Raw genomic sequence first — 18,256 nt, 5'->3', positions numbered from 1 at the left:
GAGAAAGATTGTTCCAGCTGCCTTTGTGACTGCAAAGCGGGCAGCCTGGCCTCCAGCGTCTCCCCATGTGATGAATTCATAAATGAGTGTTCACCCAGATACTGATCCCACTGCAAAGACTGTCCAGGGATTTTACCTGGATGTGACTATGCTTCAACTTCTTTCATTCCTTGCAGAGTCCCTGAGATGGGTCTGTCACTCGTACACACTGGTTTGTTTGAGTTTCAAATCAGAAAGGAGCTTTGCTACTCATTCACTCTTTAAGGAAATGCAGAACTGCAAACTCAGACTGTGCCCATGTCAGCTGAGGTCAGGCATCCCCAGTGCTTGGGATGAGGAGAGCAGAGGCTTTAAAGCACTGCTGCAAAGCCCCCTCAGGCTGCAAGACTTTGCTCTTCTCTGTAATTCCCCTGCATTTCTCGTGAACCCAGACTTTTTGCTGATTCCATGGGTGAAAGGTAAAGGGCAGTGAAAATAGGGCTAAACATACTGGCCCTGTCCCCTGTCTCAGATTACATGTGAAAATACCAACAGCAAAAGTACATGTTACAATTTAATCAGCACACCTGCTGCTTAGCATGTGCATTGTAAATTCTGGGGAGGAGACCTTCCAGTGCCACCCTGGGCCAGTGTTTGCCAGGAGGGCATCTCCATCCTTCCTAGTAGCAATGGGCTTTTCTGTCCTGAGATGCCAGGCCCAGGTGTTGCAAAAAGGAAAAATAAGGAATTCATGTTCTTGAAAACACTTTTCTGCATTCAGTTTTCCCTCTTCCTCATTTCCTATTAGCTGTGAGGGTTCATTGCCAATGGTGCTGGGAGCTGAGGCTTAAAAATCCATAAATACCCAACCCTGCTATACTTCATGTAAAACTCTGGGATTTGGCACCAACTGCTACATCCACAGGAATTCCTGGGGCTGTGGACTGGGGAGAGAAGAAAGGAAGGTGTGTGTTGAGCTATTTGGTGCACGATTTTGCTTTCTCCTGCCTCGTTGCCGCTCTGATGATTTCAGCTCAGTGTCAGGGGTTCTGCCACCAAAGTGACCCCAGAAAAGCAACTGTGCAGGGCAGAGAGGGCAAGGAGAACTCCTGCAAGAGCTGCCCGAAGTTCTGAGCCTGCTGCAGGTGTGGGTGCTGCCCTGAGCAGTGAGCTGGGGGCCCTGGGCTGCACTGGGTGTTTCTCTGGAGGCAGGAAAGGAGTTCAGTGCAGCAGCAGCTCAGCTGCTGGGAACGTCAGGGGCTTGCAGTGGAGGCAGGTTGTAAATTCAGATTGGGTTTCCTCGCAGCTTGGATGACGAATCCAGATTCTCTGGGTTGTGTAGTTTTTATCCTGCTTTTATTGATAGATTTTTTTTTTAAGATTTCCCCATCCCCTCACACACCTTTCCCAACCCCTTAACCAGTGCTGATAAAATTCAGGGCTGGAGAAAGCAGTTTTGCCATAGATCTGTTAGGAGGTTCAGTGCCTGACTGTGCCTTGAGTAGGGGTATCCAAACTTCACAGAAAGCACCTCTTTGCTTTGCTTTTAAAACTCAATAATGGGATATCTGACTCTCAAGAGGGCTGGTAATGTTAACACAGAGTTAACCACAGATATCAGCCCAAAAACCAAAGAACTCTGTCCCTGGAACATCCCAAAATACATTGGATTTCTTTTTTGGAGAAAAAAAAATCTAAAATACAGCTGACAGCATCCACCTCGTGCCTTGCAGCTGAGCTCTTCACAGCTTCCTAAGGGATATGAAGCACCTATTCCTGCTGAAATAGAAGACAGCTGATTTTCCAAGGGTCTCAGGGAATTTCAGTTATGTAAGAAACACTACAGAAGATCAGCCCTTGAGCTATTTTAGATCCCAGGACTCCTCACTGGCAATGGGAGAATTTGTATAACTTTGATGGACATGAAAGTCACCAAAATACACCGTTTTGGGGAGGCTGAATTTAGTCCAATTTGCCAGACTGAGGAGGTTTCAGAAATACTGAAATCTGCCTCAGCTGCTCCCTCTATTCAAGAAGCTCAAGCATTCTGGTTTGGAGATCCTTAAAGGATTTTATTACTGCATTTTCAAAGTGAAGTATTTCCATTTGTTTTGTTTTGACGTGTTATCTTCTCCAAAGTCATTTCAAGCAGAGCAACATTGTGGTCTATTGGAAGTGAAAGGAAAACTGGAAGGAGTGAAGAGCAAGAGCTGTGTACCTAGTTTAGCTGTTTTGACATTTTAAAGGCTGTTTTCTCTTTTTCTACAAAAGTGGTTTCCTGAAGGCCTTTTCTGGATACACTGTGAGAGAGAAATGCCTGAAGCAGAGAGGATGCTCTGAGCAGCAAGGTCTTTGCTTTTACTGATGATTCTTGCATGGATGGCCCTTTGCAGTAGCTCCTGAGTTGGGGACCAAATCTGAAACGCTGCTATTCATTTATTAATCTATTAAATTAATAAATTAATGCTATTATTTATTAATTTATTAAATGCTGCGGTAATTTATTACCTAATCAATTTAATACCTAAATTCTGCAGTTGAGAGAGGGCTCTCTTTTCCTGCTTACGTGGGCTTGTGGCTTGTAAATGAAAATTTCAGTAGGAAAGAGGTGGCCACAGAGAGCTCTGGTGGCCATCTGCTTGCTGGAGTGGGATGGGGCAGACAGGGGTCCTGTGTGGAGCCCAGCAGGAAGCTGGAGCTGATACCTGATCCCCAAATTCCCTAAGCTGAGCCGAGCTACTCAATCACACTTACCCTGCCCATGTGTTCTGCAAATTAAAGGATCCTGTTTGAAAGGCTGACCCAGCTAACCAGGTCATCTTCTGTTCCACTTCTGGCTTCTCAGCTTTTCATGAGTAATGTTTTGCAGGCAGATGTTTGTCCTGTTCCTTCGGAGCTGCAGTGAGATCTAGCAACTCATTTCATACAGAAAGATGAAAGGGAAAATATTTACTTAATAAAACAAATCTTGCTGAATTGCTGTGGCCCAGTCTCTTGCCTGGGTTTTATGGGTTCCTGCAGCTGGCTTTAATCTCCTGATTTACTCTGGGAACAAAGGAGGAGAGGAGTGAACATAAATCATGGCAGGAAGAAGTCGAAATTTTTCTGGCAGAACTCATGAAGTTTTGAGGCTTAATTGGAACGTGCAGTCCAGCAACAAGCCACCAGGAGAGCTGCCCTGTTTCAGGAGCCACTGAAGGAATTTCTTACAACCTGACCTTTCCAGCCCGAAAAGTCAAGGGCTTCTCTTCTAAGAGAGAGTTAGCCAAGAGCATGGGGAAGCAGCGAGGCTCCGGAGGAGAGTGACCAAAAGGGGTCAGCATTTGTTCAGCTGAAGCTCCAGGCTGGCAGATGCCAGGAGCCGGGATTCGCTGTGGAGCAGGAGCATCCTCTGGGGAGCAATGGAGTGACCCGGGACAGCCCGAGCTGCTGCTGCTGCCCCTGGCTTTCACTTTGGGATCTCTGGAGGCTCTCAGTTCACTGGGAGAGACATCAGAGAGAATTCTCTCAGGCTTTGGCTTGGGAAAGTTAGGAGAAAGAATCCAAACAATTATTATCTCTGTCCATGTGTTGTGCCCACGTGGAATGTGTTCTGGAGGTTGCTTACCCAAGGTGATTGCTCGACTGGATTCTGGTGGTGGTGTTTGGAGTCAGTGACCAGTCAGATCCACAGCTGTGCTGGGACACTCAGGGGAGAGTCCTGGGTTTTCGAGCTGGGAGTTGGTGAGAGCTCCTGCTACTGTAATAGAAGTATAATAGAATATACTAAAGATGATAGGTTAATAAAGTAATTGATCAGCCTTCTGAACCATGGAGTCAATGCTAATTATTGCCCGGCCAGGGGCCTGTGGCAACAGGGATCCTTGCTTGGACAGCAGATATGAGCTGGAGAGACTCAGAGCAGTGCCCTGCCCTGCAGGCAGGCTGCTCCAGGTCCAGGGGCACGGGGAGCAGCGTGGCATTTCCAGGGGATGGCAACAACCCACGGGAAGCAAGCAGCCTGCAGGAAACATGAGGCTTAGAGTCTGGACAGCTACCCACACACCCTGAGCCTCAGTGCTTGTGGAATTCAGTGCAGGTTTAGCTGTTTATCCTTTAGACAGCCCTGCTGTGTAAGCTTTGGTTGGAGTGCAGTGTGAGCCCAGGTGAGAGGCACCTGCTGCTGTGTGAGCAAGGTGAGCCCAGGTGAGAGGTACCTGGTGCCTGCTGCTGTGTGAGCCCAGGTGAGAGGCACCTGCTGCTGTGTGAGCAAGGTGAGCCAGGTGAGAGGTACCTGCTGCTGTGTGAGCCAGGTGAGAGGTACCTGCTGCTGTGTGAGCCCAGGTGAGAGGTACTTGCTGCTGTGTGAGCCCAGGTGAGAGGTACCTGCTGCTGTGTGAGCCCAGGTGAGAGGCACCTGCTGCTGTGTGAGCCAGGTGAGAGGTACCTGGTACCTGCTGCTGTGTGAGCCCAGGTGAGAGGCACCTGCTGCTGTGTGAGCCAGGTGAGAGGTACCTGGTACCTGCTGCTGTGTGAGCCAGGTGAGCCAAGTGAGAGGCACCTGCTGCTGTGTGAGCCAGGTGAGCCCAGGTGAGAGGCACCTGCTGCTGTGTGAGCCCAGGTGAGAGGTACCTGGTACCTGCTGCTGTGTGAGCCCAGGTGAGAGGTACCTGGTACCTGCTGCTGCCCAGGGCATGGCCCTGCTGCCCCCTCCAGCCCCCACTTCTGCCCTGCCAGACCCTGGCACTGCTGCTTCCCTGCTCCTGCCCCGAGGCACAGCTCAGCCGTGCTCTGGGTGCTGCCAGCTCAGCGTGCCAGGCTCAGGGCAGCCAGGGGGCTGCCAGCCTGCCCGGAGCCCCAGAGCCTTCCTCTGCAGCTCCTTGTCCCTAACACAGCACGGCAGGCAGAGCAGCTGCCCCTGGGTCCACGTGCATTCCTCTGGAGTGAAGGAGTGATGCTCTCTAGCACAGTCAGCAGAATCCTGCGTGGCAAGAGCTGTTGGGAGCACTCAGCACTCTGCCCTCTCTACAGCACTGCTGCAGGTAGCACAAGCCTTCCATGGCACAGCAGTTCTGCAAGATTAAAATTTAAATTTAAATAGGAAGCTATAATTTGAGCTGCTTAAATCATAAGTCACATCTCCAGCTCTGGCTGTTGCTGATTCAATTGCCTTTTGGTTGCTGTCTTTAATAGCTATACAGTATTATATCTAAATACTGCTGACATTTCTTGTAATTTGAGGATAGTGAAATGGAAGAATTAGATTTTCATCTGCAATTGATCAGAATGCATTAATTAGAAGCATAATTTCTAGATTTGACACGTTAGGAAGGTGAGGTGCTAAATGGAAATCTTCGTATATAACTGAAAGCTTCAAGTTGAAAGTGAAATATTTGCTTGGAAATTGCACATTTGCTGTGTGATTGTGTGAGTAAATAAATGCTTTTACTCGGTCTCGACACAAATTAAGTAACAATTCCCAGGTAAGCTGCTGGAGACTCTCTGTAATATCTTTGAGATGCTGCTTGCTCTGCTTGCCAGCAGAATCTTTTAATTCTCCATTTGAGAGATTTAAAGAGAGGCAGTTTTTTTTTGAGACAAAGCTGAGGCAGAGATTTCCCGTGCTATGAGTTAATAACCTCAGAAGTTCAAGCAAGAAAATCTCCCAGTGCTCTGGGTGCCATGTGTTCACTCCCAGCTCACAGACCATCACCCTCAAATAAACGAGCTGCTGCCCTTAGTTTTGTGCAGTTTTAGTTTTGTGCAGTTTTAGTTTTGTGCAGTTTTAGTTTTGTGCAGTTTTAGTTTTGTGCAGTTTTAGGTTTAGATTCAGTGACACTCCAGGGAGGTTGTTTAGAATGATGTTGGATGGGAAGATCTTGGCTCCACTTTGGGTGGAAGTCCAAGCTGACAAGTTATGGCTGGTGGATGCCTGCAGGCTGTGGAAAACCTCTGTGTGAGGCTTTTTCTGTGCAGAAAAGCCTCTGTGTGAGGACAACCATCTACTTGTGGATAAGCAGGAAGGGCAAAGAACTTCCCAGCTGCAGTGGGGAACCCCACACGGAGTAAACCTGGAGTACCTCAGCTGTTTGTCCTCTCCATTTATTGTCACCCTACCCGCCAACCTTAAGTAAACACAGTAAATTTATAAATACTGTGAGGTTAGGTGGGTAAATACAGGAGACTGTCAAGTCATTTGGCCTCCAGGTCCTCGGTCTTGGGGTTTATTGAGGTAGTGTAACTTACAGATTTTTATGTACAAAGTTGGCACTATTGATTTAAAAAAATGAATATTTAATGACAAGCATCCAGCAAGGTCAACAAATCTTTGGTAAGTAATGAAATAGACTTTTCCTTGCTAGCACTCAAACAGCAAGTAAATAAAAATTGGAGTGAAAACATTTGTAGCATATGTACAGATTGCTTTTGGAAATGTGTGGGGCTCAGTTCTGTCTGACTTAATTCTGATTCATCCATTGACCTTGTTATGTAAAACTCAATGCCCTTTTTAGAGGGAGAGTTGCAAATTGTGCTTCTGCATATTTATTTTAGAAGTTCAATCTTTTGGGTGTTCATACCCTCATTCCAGTCCTAAGTGCAATCACAGCATTGATTTTTCTCACTAAACATAACCTACTTTACCCTGGGATGGAATTTTTTTTTTTTTAATGGGCTTTATATAATGGCATATGTGAAAACCACTCAACTTAATGCCCTTTCCTGTAGTTAATTAACAAAATGGCATTGTAGCCGTGGTCTGGTCCTCTGGCAGTGTATCTGACCACTAACCCTGCCCACCCACAGTGCCCATCCTAATTAACAGGAGCCCAGGTATCGACTGTGTCCAGCTCCATGCTGGAAAGAGCAATTTGCAGCTGCTGACAGAGTTGTAATTCTGTTGAAAATCCAAGCACGGGGGCCTCATTTTGAGTGGTGTTTTGTCATTTCAGAGCCTGTCTCAAGGAGCAGCTGAACAAAGTATAAAGGATGAGGTTTTACTTCTCTCCAGTTGCTAAATTGCAGAGTCCTAAAATACATCCAAAGATCTCCTAAAATACAGATTGCCATAGAAATACTGATGGATTTACACAGCTTCAAGATTGGCAGGAGTGTTTTATAAATACTGAAACATTTATTTATTGTTCATTTATTTGAACTGCAATACACTGGAAAACCTAATGGGACTTAAAGCTCTAATGAACCCTCAGGAATGAATTTGATTCTTCCTTTGCCTTTCTGTTTTTGCTTCTGAGTAATTCAGCTGAAGGCACGAGAGATTCATCAGGCTACTTTTATAAGAGCGAGACAGCATTCTCCAAAGCTCCATGGTGTTTCATGTTACAAATAAGAGAATTAATCTTTTATGCTTTTATACTGGGAAGAAAAAACCACCAACTTTTCTTTTTCAGTACCTTAAGTTAATTGTGCTTTGTTGAAAAACTACAAGAAGACAGGTACTCTCAGTCATTCCTAATGACAGCTTTTGAGTGTTTTATTGGCTGAAGATGCAAAAAGACCATTTTTTTAAAGAAACTTAGGTGCCAAGTCCTCATAAATGTCAAGAAGATACCAGCATCTTGCTAGATGATGATTTCTGCTCAGTAACTAACATTTTGTGTTGTATAAATGTTTTAGAAAACTGTGATTTTGAGTTTAGCCTCTGTGCTGTGGTGACCTGTGATGGTACCTGGAGACAGGCAGCCCTTTCCCTTCTTCCTCTGAGGATGAGGCCAGACTGCTCACAGGGCTGGGAACTCCTCAGTGGCCTCCTCCTCTCCACATTCTCACCATCCTTTTGTCCCTCACTGTCTTCAGAAGAGAAGGGCTGTGTAACTTTGCATCTTCCCCATTCCTGGTGCTTTGTGATAGGGCTGAGCATCAGCAGTTCAGCATTCTGCACCCAAACAGCACCTTTGCTGAGAATTCTTTGTACAAATGCTCTTTAATTAGCAAGTGTTCTGTAATTAACCTTCCATGCAGTTGTTGCTGACGTTATTAGCATCACTAGATAATTACAGTTAACTTTTGCACAGGGCACAGCAACTGAGAGTGGCAGAAGTCTGCATCCTATAAGAACATCTCTGGGTTACAAAGTCGTGTCTCAACCAACACCTGTGTTCTCTCCAGGCTGGAGATTTCAAACAGAAATTTCCATGGGAATCTGTTGGAAAGAGGAAATTGTCAGGCAGAGGAGCAACAACCTCTGATACCTAGGAGAATATAATCTGGAATAAAAATGGCTTATTAAAAAGCCTCCAGTGGAGTATTCCTCTGTGCAATGATGAGGCACAGTTTTGTCTTGATACAGACAAACATGCCAGAGTCCTCTGTGTTGGGACAAGCTTCTCTTTGGGAAAAAAATATTGCCTGGATAGAGAAAAGAACCTTGGTGCAGGTTTTCCTCCAGGTTCAGTTTGACTCCTAACTCCAGCAGAACATAAAAAGGCCCTGTCCTAAAAAATGTGATGTTGCCATAGGTCTGCATTCACAAATCACTCTCCTATTTACTACTGGATTAGAAGCACATCTGATACTTACCTTAAAACTGACCTGCTGACGTTCCCATGCCTGAGCTGCATTCAAAGATCCCTGAATGAGGCTTGTAAACCTTTCCCAATTGCTGTTTCCAACAGGGCAAAGGTGAAGAAGGGTGTGAACATTCTCGGTGCAAGGACAAGTGACCCCCGGCAGTGGGACGTGAAGCAGGAGGTGGGCAATGGTGGGAAGCACTCGACCACCACAGTTATTTGTCAGAGGATAGCCCCAAGTTCAAGGAACAGGTATGAAACCTCATCTTCTTGGCTCATTTATGTCCACAACACCATTCAGGGCTTGAAAGACTTAAGGCTCATCTCAGCTATTAAACCTGTAGCCTGGAAATCTGGAGGCACTCACGTTAACTGCGGTACCATCTGCTGATCTACAGCAGAGGGTAATAAAATTCATCAGCTCAAAGGAAAAAATTAATAGAATAGACCTACATTGGGGCTGGGGGGTGGTGTCATTTTGGCAGCAGTATGAATATTCCTAATTCAAAGGGTTTTAGTGAACCTTTAATTTTTCTGGCTTGGTAGTTTTGACCTTGTTTCTCTGAACGTAGCACAGCCTCTGGGGCTGGTTCATCGAGCAGGCAGTGAATTCTTCCACAGTGAGCCACTGTACAGGGTAATTCAAGCCTCCCAGTGGGTAATACAGAATAATCCTCGTTGGCAAACAGTTGATTTATTTATCATTTTTCCAGAACTGGAGCTTCCTTTGGCCTGCTGGGTGACTGTCTGAGGCAAAGCCCTGTGGGGAGCACTGGGATGGGCTGGGCTGCCACTGCCTGCCTCCCTGTTTGCTGTGTTTGTAGGGACTTGGTCTGGCTGTCCCACAGCACAAAAGCAGGGCTTTCTCCATCAGCAGGGTCGTCTTCCATGGCACACATTAAAGTTGTGTATTCTCAGTGGAAATCCTTTTGCTCTTCCCGGGTTTCATAATGAATTCTCACAGCACTGCTGTACGTTAGTCCATGCAGAGAATTTCCCACTGCACAGATCCAAACAACGCTTGGATCACAGCTCTGTGGTCACTGGTAGCCACAAACCTGGGCTCGTGAAGGAGCATCATGGAATCCTTGCTGGGTGCTGGGCTGGTTTTGCTTTGTACCACACCTTCAGGCACAGAGAACCCGAGCAGATTGAAATTCTGTGCCCAAATATTGGACACGTGTGAAGTGCAGAAACTCCTGTTGCCATGAGCAGCTCCTGATGAGCTGATTGTCTGAGCCAATGTATCTCCACTTGCTGACTGATCTCTCCCTGTCTTTATCTCGACCCTGAGCCTTTCATCCTATTTTTTTCTCCCTGTCCAGCTGAGGAGGGGAGAGGTGGAGCTGCTTTAGTGGGCACCTGGCATCCAACCAGAGTCAGCCTACCTCAGGACTGGTAAAGGGAAAGGAAAAATGCATCATTTGAGGCTGCCAGGAGTAAAAACTAAACCAGTTGGAAAGGGAGGATATAGCTGTAGAACAGCATGTAGCTCTGAGCAGATTTGCAACTGCAGAACTATAATAGTCAGGTTATCAAACCCCAAATTAAATCTCCTCAATCCAATTTGCATGAAGTCTAATTAACCCATAAAAATATTTTTGGCACTAATTATGCAAATAAAACTCAATGTTTTAATTAATGCCTCTCTCATTTGTGCATGTAAATAGTTGCTGTCTTCTGAAAGCGCGATGAGCCTTGGTTTGAGGGAAATGTTTGTGAACAGGGAAGAGCTGGGTAGGGAAACCTGAGGGGAAGCCCACGGTGCAGTGGGCATTACTGAGTCCCTGAGTGTCATTGGGAGCCCTCTGCACAGAGCACAGATACTCCATTAGGCTAATTTAATTTGGTGGAGAACTGTGAGTCCCTAATGGAAATTTTCTGTGCTGCCACCAGCTCTTCCAGGCTGGTTCAGCAGGGTAGGTCATGGAGGGGATGTGCAGTTCTGTGCCGAGGTCAGCGAGGGTGTGAGGAGCAGTTCTGGAGTTCCAGCACCAGCACGGCCTCATCCTCCCTGCAGCAGACTCAGCCAGCTCACAGATACGTTGGTTAATTGATGTAGTTTCTGCTGTGTTTGCTTAGAAATCTCCCTGCTGCACCATGGAGAACCATTGCACTCTTTCCCCTTCATACCCCAAGAGACAAGTGCCCAGACTCAGTAAAAATACTGATTTTTATTTCCAGCTTTTCCTTTCTTGCACATTTCTCTGTCATTAGTGTGTGGATATAATTACACTGTAAGCACTTTGAAAGAAGCAGTTTGAGTCTGAATGCAACAGCAGCTAATACACCTTTCACATCATATAAATAATAGAACACAAGAGATATTTTAGATATATCACATCAGTAATTGTTTACCATTACTTTTTGAGAATTTAAGTGGGTCATGCTTCTTTACTTTTTTAAGAAATACTTTGTGGTGCTCAAGCCAAGAGCCAGAGCTTAGCTTAAAATTACTCAAAAAGGCTTTGCAACTATGGCAAGTAACTGCAAACAGCTTGAAATCAGCAATGTTTGTGTGCCTCATAATGCAGTTTCTGCTGAGACTCAAGTAGCTATTGATGAGGATAACAACAGTGTTGATTAGTGAAAACAAGGCTTAGACAACTGCTTGGTTCCTTGTTTTCCTTTGTTGCTTCTGCTTCTGGAGGTTCGATGTGTGTGCTTGGGGTAGACAAAGGAAGGGTATTTTTGGTTACTACTGGCACCAGTTCCACCTCTCAGTGTTGCCTCGTTTGGCTCAGCTGAAGGCTCCCGTGGTTCATTTGTGAGGTACCACTCTCGCCTGAGAGCAGCCCCAGTGCAAGGGCTCCTGCTTCTTGGGTACCTCACCCTGGGCTGCACACAGGCCAGGAGAGCTGTTCCAAGGCACAGCAAGGGGTATTTGTGGTCTGTGTTTTGTTTTTTTGCTGTAGCAAACTTCAGTGTAGCAGACTCTGCTTGCTGCCAGCTGTGGGAGCGAGGAGGGCACGGGGAATTTTTTGGGCTGCCTTCTGTGCCAAAGCCAAAGCACCAGAGCATGCTGTGACTGAGTCTGATCCAGGCCTAACTCCTCCTGCTGCTGCAAAGCTGGGCTGTCCTGGAACAAGCTGCTCTCAGGTTGGCATTTGTGCCCCTGGACGTGGCACTTGGTCGGTGGGGACTGGAGTCACCCAGCGCTGCGGATTTCTGTCAGCCGGGCAGAGAAACCAGGGGTGGGAGAGCAGAGAGGTTCAGAAAAACTGACCTCATGGAAAACTACTGTGATGGAGCACTTTATCCTCTTGGCCTTGAACCTTTGGAGAGGCCTGGGGGCTTACGGCTCTGCAGCCATCTGTCAGATAAAGAGGCAGGCTGGGCAAGAGTGCTTCCAGATGTTGTGGCCGTGTTTCAGGCCGTGCCACAGTCACTGGCTCCCTCTCGTGTGCCACATGTGCTGGGGTTGTTGTGGCTGGTTTTGAGCCCTGTCTGGGTACCTCTGCATGCCCATGGAAACAGCAGTGATGTTACCAGTGATGTTTGGTGGCATTAGCACGTGGAGGAGAGCAGCAAAGCCGCTGCAATTCTGTGCAGATCCCTGCTCTGCCTGCTAGCACCATATGCTGCCAAGGGATGTCAGTGAAATAAATTCCCTTGTGATTGAAAAACAAAAGTAAAGTGTGTATGTACAACATGAGTCAGGCTTGAAGAAGTGTGAGCCATGTGGAGTGTGTGTGCCTGTAGCAGAACACAGCCAGGCTGTGCCCAGGATGTGAACAGACAAGAGCAGTCACACATTATGAGCAGGGAAGATGTTATTAATTATTTCAGAATCTGGGTCATCCTGCCCTGGCAGTTTTGGGTCAGAGTGGTTTGCAGAGCTCAGCAGAGTGGCAGTGGTGCCTGCTGACCTCCAAACCTTGCAGCCCAAGCAGAGAGCATGATGCTCACAAGGATTCAGACGTTTAGTGCTTGTGGGTCAGGATTTTTTCATGCCAGTTGTTTATCCTTTTGACTGATAATTGAGGCAGGAGCAGAGCTGAGATGGCACATGCCACTGCTGTAGGTGCTTGGGAAATTGTGCATGTCTGCAGGAGGTCACATCTGTGTCTGCAGGGACTGAGCTGTACAAACTGTAGGGGTACTCTGGGAGGAAGGCACCAGCAATGGATGTCTCACACCATTAAACCTTGAAACAGAAACAATTTCCATTCATTTACAAGAAATTCACATGTGAGCAGGCATTATATATAGATATATGAACAAAAGGAGAGCTCAGGAGAATCTCCATTCTTCACTGGATTGGATCATGACAAAGGATGAGGAAGAGGCTGAGGTGCTAAATGCCCTCAGCTCAGCAGAATGAAGCCTCCATAATTGAAGGGAAAATTGGAAGAAGAGCCTGGAAGTGTTGGCTGGCAGCTGGCTGAACATGAGCCAGTTGTGTGCTCAGGGAGGGCAAGAGGAGATGCCTCAAATTGCACCATGGGAGCTTTAGATTGGATATGAGGAAAAATTCACCACTGAAAGGGTTGTCAAGCACTGGAACAGGCTGCCCAGGGAAGGTGTCCCTGGGGTATTTGAAAAACAAGTGGCTGTGGTGCTTGGGGATGTGCTTTGATGATGGACTTGGCAGTGCTGGGAGGATGGTTGGACTCAGTGACCTTAATTAAAGTCTTCCAAGCTCAACAAGTCCATGATTCTGGCCCTTTGAAGCATTGTGCACATTTCAGTGCAGCCTTTTAGGCTGCTGGCAAGTGACTGGAGCAGCCCTGGGAGCTTCCAGCGTGAGTCATTCTTGTGCTGAGCATCTGTGTGCTCCCAGTGCCACTGGGAACGTGTGTGTGGCTGTCCAGAGCTGCATCAGGAGCTACAGCTGAGCCTTCACCTGCTGCTTCAGCCATCCTTCCCCTGCCTGCTTTCTGATCTCATCTCCCAGAGACCTCTCTTTGCCTGCTGTCCTTGCACAGGGAGGTTCCTCTTCCTTGGGATGCCTGCTCCAGGTCACAGCAGGGCACAGATGTCTCCAGTGTGCAGGGGAGGTGCCAGGACACGCTGGACATCTGCACACATCCACGGGGACCAGCCAGCTGTGCCCTGGAACATCTTCTCTGGGCCACACAAGGCTGGGGTTAGAAGGTGCCTTCCCAAAGGAGCCTTTCATATGGCTCCTCTTCTGCTGCTTTGGATGTCAGCAGTGTTCATCAAAGCCCCGAGCCAGGAGGAGGATGGAGGATGGAAAATGGAAAATAGAGGATGGAGGATGGAAAATGGAGGATGGAGGATGGAAAATGGAGGATGGAGGATGGAAAATGGAGGATGGAAAATGGAAAATGGAGGATGAAGGATGGAAAATGGAGGATGGAGAATGAAGGATGGAGAATGAAGGATGGAAAATGGAGGATGGAAAATGGAGGATGGAGAATGAAGGATGAAGGATGGAAAATGGAGGATGGAGAATGGAGGATGGAGGATGGAGAATGGAGGATGAAGGATAAAGGATGGAGAATGGAGGATGGAAGATGAAGGATGGAGGATGGAGAATGGAGAATGAAGGAAGAAGGATGGAGAATGGAGGATGAAGGATGGAGGATGGAGGATTAAGGATGAAGGAAGAAGGATGGAGAATGGAGGATGAAGGAAGAAGGATGGAGAATGGAGGATGGAGGATGAAGGATGAAGGAAGAAGGATGGAGAATGAAGGATGGAGGATGGAGGATGGAAAATGGAGGATGGAAGATGAAGGATGGAGGATGAAGGATGGAGGATTAAGGATGAAGGAAGAAGGATGGAGAATGGAGGATGGAAGATGAAGGATGGAGGATGGAGAATGGAGGATGGAAGATGAAGGATGGAGAATGGAGGATGGAGAATGGAGGATGGAAGATGGAGGATGGAGGATGGAGAATGGAGAATGAGGGAAGAAGGATGGAGAATGGAGGATGGAGGATGAAGGATGAAGGATGGAGGACGAAGGATGGAGGATTAAGGATGAAGGAAGAAGAATGGAGGATGGAAGATGAAGGATGGAGGATGAAGGATGGAGGATGAAGGATGGAGGATTAAGGATGAAGGAAGAAGGATGGAGAATGGAGGATGGAAGATGAAGGATGGAGGATATCTGTGGTGTCTCCCAGGAACAGCTGCTGCAGTAAGGAGGAGCTGCTCTGCTGTCTCTGGCTGCTGCAGTGTCTCAGAGTGTCTGCACAGCTCCCTTGGGAGGCAATATTTGTTTCCTAGACCTCGCTGTGCCCCAGGGTGCTTGTGGGAGCAGGGCAGCTTGTTGGACCTCGTGCATCCTGAGTGTTACCAGGCTTTCCTCACTCCAAGGTGAATTCCCCAGGAGCCCTCGTGGACAAGGACCCTTTCAGAGCCTGAAGGACCCTTTCTTCTCACTCCTCTCAGCGATGCAAGTTCAGAAAGCCACAATTAAAGATAACTGGAGCAATGGTCATGGCAGCAGCTCAGGGCTGGGTGGGTTTCCTGCAGCAGCTGCCCAGAGCGAGCCCAGCAGCACGGGGAGAGCAGACCCTGCACCCAGCACAAGCTGTGCTCCACTGCTCAGCTCAGCAATCCTGCTTCCAGAGGGATTCTGTTCTCTGAGCAGAGCACAGACTGCCTCTGCACCAGTGCTGGGCAGGATGGGAACTGCAAAGTGTTTTCTTCCTCATCAGGTATCTCGCCACATTCTCTCTTCTCTTGGAAGTTCAAGGCAGGGGGTTGTAATCTCACGTGAGGTTTTGGAAGGCCAGCTGTTGGGTGCTGGTGAAAGGAATTTTCTTGTTGGATTTCAACAGAACCACTGTTAGACTTAGTCCTGACCATTCAAAAAAATACCGCAATAATCTTCATACATAACTTAAAATAGTATTAGCCAAGGAGTAAGGCATGCCCATGAGATTTTTTATCTAAGAGAAGAAATTAATTAGTAGAGATGAGATAAGAAAATGCATTAGAGATCTATCCATGATCTCTACAGAACTTTCAGTTGCAATAATTGTTCTTTTTTTTTTTTTTTAATCTACTTTGGAGTTCCTGGGTCTGTTGGGAAGCAGCAAGGCTGAAGCTCCAAGAGAAAGGGCGTTCTTCACATATTTCTTGCCCAAAAGAAAGCTTCAAATCTGTTTGCACAGCAAATTTGTTTCGTTTGGAAAAGCTTTTTACACGCTTATCAAAACTAAATGCTGGAGGCTCAGTCAATGCCTGCAGTAACCCAGCCTTGCTGAGAGAGCTGCAGCCAGTGCCTGCCCTGCTTTCCAGGCAGGTTGGATGTATTGTTCTATTTCATTATAATGTAAATAGAGCAGAGCCCACACAAACAGAATGGATGTGCAATCATGGAATAATGGGACAACAGCTTTCCATCCATCCAGACTGATGGACAGGTTCAATAATAACTGTAACTCCTGATGTCCACGGCCAGAGGATTTTCTGACTCTCTGACAAGGTAATCATTTCTCAAGAGCGACCTGCAGACACGCAGTCTGCTTTTCAGCTTTCACTTGGGCTCGGGAGGGTGTTCTGAGGCACTCCTGGAACAGGCAGGAGGAAAAGCTGCCAGTCCCACTGGCATCTTCTGCCCCACACTGCTGCCTTCTGGCCCCTTGCACACAGCAACCCCATTTTAATAACCTGCAAGTCACAGTGAAGTTATCCACGAGAATCTTCTCCTGATGCAGCCCGTCCGTGGTCTGACGCTTCTGCTCATTTCCTCTTTGCACTTTAAATCTGCTTTGGGGCAAGGTCAGCCCTTATTTCTGTGTGACACTGTTTGGATGGCTTAGCAGCTATTGTGACAGAGCCTTCCTTGGGATTTGGAGGCAGGGGAAGATAAGAGACAAAAGATGCAGGATTGGGGAGGAGGAATTTGTGCGTGTGTATTTTTTTCTCCCCCTGCCTTTGAAGCAGAAACATCTGCTGAGAGCCACGAACAGCTGAGTTCAGCAATACCACATCACGCTGCCAAGCAACTCTGCTTTCCTCTGGAACTTTCACAGCGCAGGAAATAAATCAGTCAGGCAGTAAAGAATGGAGAAAATTTAGGAAAAAGTGCCAAAAGCCAAACCTTTCAAGAATAAAGTGAATAAGAACTTTGTAAGTGTTCGGCAAAGCAAATTGAAATACGTTTCTTACACATGTAAGCCCTCTGTGCCATTGCTGCTTGAGGAATTTTGTAATAACAAAACTCCTCTGAGCTAAAGACACTTAAAACTGGTGAGGAGAGACCTCTGGGAAGCTGGCTACAATATCATAAAAGACAGTTAGATTATTTTAAATATTTTTTCCATCTCGTGTCTCTGTCAGATCAGTCACAGCTGACCAGCTAACAGTGGTGAAGTACCAGTGTTCATCTGAAACCTTTCCATTCCTTACACAAAATATAATATATTAGACAGCTGAACCATTTGTTTCTGCACTGGCTTACTGGGATTTACTCTTCCAATCAAAGTTATTTTGGTTTGATGTGTTACTACCTATTCAAAGTACTGATAAACATCTCTATTTCTTTTGTTATGTAATAACAGGGACTGCTCTATGGAGCAGGTGGAAAATTATTACATAAATGCTGAGTCTTTGCTGTAAATCGTCCTGGTTAAGCCAGGATGGTTAGAAAACCAGTTGGGAGGTGCTGAGTGGGAGGCTTTGGGGATGTGCTGCTGGTGCTGTGGGCTCCTGCTCCCCACTGGCAGCAGGGCTGTCCCTGCAGCCCCCAGTCCTGCCTGCCCAGATCGCTGAGTTCCATTCCCAGCTGCCCCTGTGTGTAATCCAGTAAGTCCCTTGTAAAGCTGCAGGGAGGGATGGCTGAACAGGCACAGTTTGAAGGGCTGATGTGCCAGGTGATGTTGGTGCATCAGTCCAGGTGTGTTTTTCTCTGATTCTCTCCCATCTCAGGCGTAGGAAACCCTGTTCTTCTCCAGGTGTCTTTGTAGAAGGATGTTGGGAATTGCTGGGGTTTGTCCTACGGCTCTCCAGGATTTTTTAAAGCGTCCCCTGCACTCCTGACTGCTGTCCCTCTGCAGCAGGGTCCCAGCATATGACACACACAATAAAAAATAATTCTCTGTCTCTGCCTGCAGATACCTGAATGGATCCCTTGCAGGCTGACACAGAGGTGACAGGAATCCATGAGCAGGAACAGGCCCCACTAGAGGTGCCTCAGGCTGCAGGGAGCAGCAGCACCATTGCTCTGCAAACACTCCCAGCCTGTGAGCTCTGTTAGCAGACACAACAGTTCGTGTAATTCAAGCTGGACAGAGCACAACTCAGCAAAACCCATGGCTTCTCACCTTCTCTGAGGATGGATTCCACTCAGCTCCCCCTGCACGTTTTACACACTAGAGCAGGGATAATACATGGCCTTTTACAAGCTTAGGAAGTAAAAACCTTTGCCTGTTACAGAAAAAGCAACTCCTGTACCTTAAAGAACTGTCTTGTATCAGAGATCACTGCACTGAAAGAGGAGCTCTGTTGGCTTCTATAAGTCTTCATTTGCAAATCATAATTTATCTGCAGCTCAGGCTGCAGGGAGACCTCTGCTATGTCACGTTCTGGGAATGGCAGAAGATCTTGGGGTTTTTCACTGTCACTTCATGGTGAGTATCAGCAAACTGTGACATTTTAAAGGGCAGCCCTTTCCTGTCAGAGCTGTGCAGCCACAGTCCCTGCAGTGTAAATCAGTGTTGGGTCTGTCTTGCACTGTGTCAAGGGCTTGCACAAATCACCTGCTCTGAGCTGAGCTTTGTTCACGAGCTGGTGGCTTGGAGGGGACATAGGAAGTGTTTGGAGGATTCTCTGCATTTCCTGAAAGCTTA

At 47.1% G+C, this 18,256-nt stretch overlaps 1 protein-coding gene across 2 annotated transcripts in view; it reads left to right on the top strand.

The window, feature by feature from the left end:
* Positions 1–18,256, top strand: part of TMEM132C (transmembrane protein 132C) — a 184,253-nt gene that overhangs the window by 95,927 nt on the left and 70,070 nt on the right. For both annotated transcript variants that reach the window (XM_053994211.1, XM_053994210.1), the window contains exon 3: positions 8,592–8,738. In XM_053994211.1, the coding sequence (XP_053850186.1) occupies positions 8,592–8,738 (147 nt within the window). The remainder of the gene's footprint in view (positions 1–8,591; positions 8,739–18,256) is intronic.

Source organism: Vidua macroura, chromosome 18, assembly GCF_024509145.1.
Source record: "Vidua macroura isolate BioBank_ID:100142 chromosome 18, ASM2450914v1, whole genome shotgun sequence".
In the NCBI taxonomy this organism is placed as follows: domain Eukaryota; kingdom Metazoa; phylum Chordata; class Aves; order Passeriformes; family Viduidae; genus Vidua; species Vidua macroura.
This window is presented reverse-complemented; position numbering and strand designations above follow the sequence as displayed.